The 5,729-nt window shown below is 42.8% G+C and overlaps 1 protein-coding gene across 1 annotated transcript; it reads left to right on the top strand.

Moving 5' to 3' along the window:
- Positions 1-1,661: 1,661 nt before the first annotated feature.
- LOC133832918 (uncharacterized) lies at positions 1,662-3,006 on the top strand. The gene is made up of 3 exons (XM_062263193.1): positions 1,662-1,959; positions 2,219-2,262; positions 2,701-3,006. Exons 1-3 carry the CDS (start codon positions 1,662-1,664, stop codon positions 3,004-3,006), a joined length of 648 nt encoding a protein of 215 aa, XP_062119177.1.
- The last annotated feature ends 2,723 nt before the right edge of the window (positions 3,007-5,729 follow it).

Raw genomic sequence — 5,729 nt, 5'->3', positions numbered from 1 at the left:
ACTCACCCCCATCATTACATTTTTAACTGTGCCACGATCATTATAAATAACTCATTCTTCTTATTTTTTACCTTTTACCGAACTTCTCTTTCTCAAGAACTTAGAAGAAAAAAAACTAGAAAACTTCGGTGATCCAAGGCGTGTTCGTCCACCCCCAAGTTCCAATGTTCGTGACTATTTTGCAATCTGCAACTCAAGTAAGTTTCGTGATCTCCTTGTCTTTGCTATACCATGCAACATATATTTCTTGAGTTTTCTGGTATTTGGGTTTGAGTTTTTGCATGTTCTTGAGAAAAAATGCTTTCGGGGGTAATCGGGTTCGTAGGTAGTAACATGATAGGATAGAAGTTTTAATTAGTAAAAACACTAAGTAAGGCTTAGAAATTGGCGTGGGCAGTATGAATACTTTTTTAGGGCCCAAAATTGAAGTAAAAATTTGATTTTTATGCTTTCGAAAAAATATGGGTTTTTCCCGCCTGTTTTCGTAGTTAAAAAGTTTTCCTGAAAAAACTTTTCACTTCCGCTTTTTATTATGTTTTTCCAAATTGTTCGCGTGATTTTAGTGTTTACGTTAGAATGTTGCTGGTCGTATAAAAGCTTAACTTTTATACACAAGCGACGTTATCACAACGTTTCCGCTCCTTCTATCTGTTGGTCATAGATTCCCATCTCCCCTTTTTTGTTCTCAGATATTCATGCACAATCCTTGGGGAGGTGAGAGGCCAATCGACGACGATCTTCTTGCGCTGATGTTCGATGATCAAGAACAACCTTCACTGCCGTTTTCAGAAGTACCATTTTCACAACAGCATCCAACGACCAGCCCTCCGACCAGTCAACCAAACATGGGTCGCGTGAAATATACTGCTCGTAGAAAAAAGAAAACAACCACCCCTTCTTCTAACCAGCCTGCCCCTCGTACTGAGGACCCTTCTACTAACCCTCATCCTATAAACACTGCACCACCAGAAATCCAACCTAAAGCCCGACCTCGCGACGACCTTAGGCCAGACGTCGAATGGTACGTTGCGCCTCCTAGCATCATATCGGCGAGTATGGTGAACAACTATCTCAAGAAGTATGGTCTTCCTGGGATAACCCTGGTCAAACCTTCACCCGACCAGAGGGCAAACGTGCCCGGAGGCGCCTTTAGTGCCTGTTCGAGGTACCACATCGAGGCGGGGCAATCTTGCCTTTGCACGAATTTTTCCAAGGGGTGGCCAATTATTTTGAGGTCGCCCCCTTTCAAATTAATCCCAACGGATATAGAGTACCATTAGCACTCCATATCCTTTACAATCATAAGAAATGGCCCGTCCCTACACCACATGAGATCAACTACCTGTTCGATCTCAAGTCCAACCCCAACCACAACAACACGAGGTTCTTTCAATACTACCACCAAGAGTCTGCTCGTACCTTTCTGAGCGACATCACGTACAAATCAAATGTAGGGAAGTACTTCTAGGAGTATTTCCTTATGACGAACCTGGTCCTCGATAACCTGGCCTTCACTCGAGGAGGTAAATCTCTTAATTACTGGTTGTTTACTTTCTTCTAGTTTTTCTACACCGTCCTTAGAACTTTGATATTGTCTAGGTCCATGGTATTGACTGGACCCTACTCCAGAGATTGAGATAAGGGCTGCAGCCTTGGCCAACATGACGAACATTGAGAAGAGCGTCAAGGAGCTGGTCACTGAAAGCAACTTGAGGCTGGTCGGCCTCCTGGCACCTTACCAGGAAGTGAGGGAGTCCACAGCAGGGAGTGCCACTGGAGGAGAGATCCCTGAGCAGGAACAGGATGTGCCACAACCCCCGAGACGGCGGGCAACAGGAGTGACCATCAGGGAACCCTCTAGCATCCCACAGGCTGCTGCTGCCCCTTCCCAACATGGGAAGGGCAAGCAAAAACTTCCAGAGTACCCCGAGCCCGTACTCAAGTCTTTTGACGAGAATGGTACTGACTTCTCACTTTTAGACAACTTGCCCATTCCCTGTCATTTATTGAACGGGGACGGCAATTTTAAATTTGCGACCAATAGTTTAAATTCAGACTTCTTCGAGGCAGAGAGTGTGTGTAGCAGTAGTACCATAAATAATGTATCGACCAGTAATAATAGATCGGGTATACTACTTAGAATTTTTCTTGCTCTTATTCCCTTACTTTTTTAAGTAACTTAATTTATATTGCCTTGTTGTTTGTTTCCATCCTGTAGTCATGCCTTCTGAAGAAGAATTTGACTTGTACAACAACATCACTGTTGAAGCTCCTGCGAGCAGGAGGAAAACAAGCAGGCGACACCCTAGGGAAAGCAGTAGCAACCCCTCCAAGAAAAGGGCTCGGACTGAGGATCCTCCTGCACCACCACCTTCCAAGGACACGACCCCTCCTCCGGCTCCCCTCGACCCGACTCCTCCAGCTCCTCACAACACAAGTCCTCCTGCTCAGTCATGAAAGACTCAGGCCGAGGCTATTCTGAACACAACTTACAACTCGGCTAACGACAAGCTGAAGAAACTGTCAAGACACCGCCATAGCCAGGAAGCCTTCAGCAATGTCTCCTCCATCAAGATCGACCAAATTTTTAGTCGTGCGCTGAATGAAGTACTCAGTGTAAGTCGCCATTTTTTATGTGCTTTAGTTGTCTATCTTGCCCTTTTACTCATACTAACAACATTACTTTTTTTCTGATCGCAGGGAGTTCTAACTATGAGTACTGGTTGGCGTCGCTCGGAGGAGATTGTTGCCAAGCATGCTGAAGAGATCAAGATAGTCGAGGAAAGACTCACCGAGCAGCTCAAGGCGGTCGAGGCCAAACATGCAGAGCAGCTCAAGGAGGTCGAGGCCAAACATGCCGAGCAGCTGAGAGCAGCTGAGGAGAAAGCTACTAAACTAGGCGAGGAGCTGAAGCAACACCAGGATGCCTTAGTTAAAATAACTGAGATCAAAGAGAAGTATAGGGAGGCTTCAGTGCTGAACTTCAAAGAGGCCTCCAAACTCTAGGACGACTTTGTGATTAGCAGAAAAGAAACTGCCGAGCAGGAAGAGCGCGTCAAATTGTTCGAAGAAACCAACGCTCGCAACCTGGAGAAGTTCAAGGGAGCGACGTTCAACTGCTTCTACATGTTCTGGAAGAGCAACCCCGAGGCAAACTTCGACTATTTACCAGAGCATATAAAGCAAGCTGAGCTGGCAAAGTACATTGCTCGCTTGGAAGAAAAGGAGAAAGCTCTAGGATCCCCTCAATCTCTTTGGCGACAGGCATTGAAGGCGTCGAAGAGGATGCTGGGACCACAGTCGACCAGCAGCCCCAGCAAGATCCTCTAGCTGCTCTTGCTGCTCAATAACTTTACTTATTTATTTTGATTTGTAATTAGGACATACGAACCACGGTTCGTGATGTCAGGACAATTTTTTGCTGCGTAGGGCAGCTTCCTTTTAATTAATAGTTACATCCGAGCAGCAAATGCTCGCGGTGTAACACATTTCTATTTTGACATTATAATATTTGCAATTTATTGTAACATTTGTTCGCATGACCGAACTTAGCATAGCACTTTGTTTTGATTTGACAAAATTTAAACAAAATTTTGAAAAATACTCTAAGTATCGTAGTATGATTTCCCTTATTTTTCTCATGTGTTTACATATGCTTGTTGATATGCTTTTCTTGCTTAGTACCTTATATGCCCCCCAAGTTATTGAGGAGCCTAAGGTCCTCGGTCACTTTCCATGACCAAGACCTATTCGAACATTACTGCTCATAATAAATACTTATAAAAAATGATTATATAGCAAAACAACACACGTAATGAGCAAATACTTGTAATAAATACAATAATTGGCAAGAATAACTGGCTACATACAGTTCCTTTTATTTCTCGTAATAAATGGACAATCGTGTTTGTACGAGTGATCAAAAATTGATCTTTACACTTATAAACGACTAGTCATATGACTGACTAACCCTTGTAAAAAGTGAAATTAATACAAGCCAATTCTTTAAAAAGAACTGTTTTATTGATAATACTTGCGCAGGTGTTCTCCATTCCAATAGTGAGGAATGAGATCTCCATTCAAGCGAGCAAGTTTATAGGTGCCTGGTTATAGGACTTCTTCAATTTGATACGGACCCTCCCAGTTAGGTCCAAGCACTCCAGCAGCTTGATTGCGGGTGTTAAGAAAAACTCTTCTAAGTACCAAATCTCCCACGTTAAATTTTCTTTCATGCACTTTAGAGTTGAAATACCAATCGACCTTTTGCTGGTAAGCTGCCACTCGAAGATGAGCTTGCTCAAGTCTTTCATTGACCAAATCCAAAGATTCCATCAATAACTAACTATTAGTACTCTGATCGTATGCCAACTTCCTATGTGATGGTGGGTCTAATTCAATAGGCAACATGGCTTCATATCCATAGGCCAAAGAAAATGGAGTATGGCCTGTTGCTATTCGATGGGACGTTCTATACGACCATAGGACTTCTGGCAGTTGTTCTAGCCATGCCCCCTTTGCTTCTTCAAGCCTTTTCTTCAGGGTGTCTTTCAAGGTTTTGTTGATAGCTTCAACCTGTCTATTTGCTTGCGAATGAGCTACCGATGAAAAACTCTTTATAATCACATGCCTTTAGCAAAAATCTGTGAATAGATTATTGTCAAATTGTGTGCCATTATCTTAGACGATCTTTCTTGGCAACCAATACCGGCACACGATGTTCTTGACCATAAAAATATAGCACCTTCTTGGTCGTTATTGTTGTAAGTGGCTCAGCTTTGGCCCACTTTGTAAAGTAGTCAGCAACAACTACTACATACTTGACATTGCCTTTTCCTATGGGTAAAGACCCGATCAAATCTATCCCCCATACTGTGAATGGCCACAGGCTTTGCATATTTGTTCTTAATTGTTAACTTATTCAATTCTTTGTAATCAATGCACATTCTCAGAGAACCATCCTTCTTCTTCATAAACAGAACTGGTGCACCCCAAGGTGAGAAACTAGGTCTGATAAACCCCAAATCCAATAGCTCTTGCAACTGTACCTTCAATTCTTTTAACTTAGTTGGGGCCATTCTGTAAGGTGCTCTAGACACTGGCTCCATCCCTGGTGCTAGTTCTATCACGAACTCAATCTCTCTGTGTGGTGGCAACCCTAGCAAATTTTCTGGAAACACATCCAGGAATTCGTAGACTAATCTGGTCTCTTCTAGTCTTACTGGCATGACCTGTGTGGTTTCAACCACACTGGCTAAGAATCCTATGCAACCTCCTTGTAATAGATTTCTAGCCCTCAAAACAGAAATCATAGGTATGCGAGGTCCATGTACAGTGCCAACAAACACAAAAGGATCCTCACCTTTAGGCTCAAAGGTGACCATCTTCCTTCTGCAATCAATGGTTGCCCCATACTTCACTAACCAATCCATACCAAGAATCATATCGAAGTCAGTCATAACCAACTCTATCAAGTCCACTGACAACTCTCTGCCCTCAACTGTCACTGGCAAAGATCTGACCCATCTCCTGGATACTACTAACTCCCCAGTGGATAATAAAGTTCTAAACCCCACAACATAATAATCACAAGGTCTACATAGTCTATCAATAATTCTACTAGCAACAAAAGAACGTGAAGCACCAGAATCAATCAAAACATTATAAGGGGTTCTAGCCAATGTGATTCTATAATTCTCCTTTATGTTTTAAATTGATTCATTCTTGAATCA

Source organism: Humulus lupulus, chromosome 4, assembly GCF_963169125.1.
Source record: "Humulus lupulus chromosome 4, drHumLupu1.1, whole genome shotgun sequence".
NCBI lineage: Eukaryota > Viridiplantae > Streptophyta > Magnoliopsida > Rosales > Cannabaceae > Humulus > Humulus lupulus.
Note: the sequence above shows the minus strand (reverse complement) of the source record. Positions and strands in the feature narration are given on the sequence as shown.

What these genes read in the sequence shown, in the direction of transcription:
- LOC133832918 (XM_062263193.1), top strand. Translation starts at nt 1,662, where the DNA reads ATGACGAACATTGAGAAGAGCGTCAAGGAGCTGGTCACTGAAAGCAAC. An exon ending in CAAGTCTTTTGACGAGAATG is followed by an intron (nt 1,960 to 2,218) that starts GTACTGACTTCT and finishes TCCATCCTGTAG; the next exon opens with TCATGCCTTCTGAAGAAGAA. An exon ending in ACTTGTACAACAACATCACT is followed by an intron (nt 2,263 to 2,700) that starts GTTGAAGCTCCT and finishes TTCTGATCGCAG; the next exon opens with GGAGTTCTAACTATGAGTAC.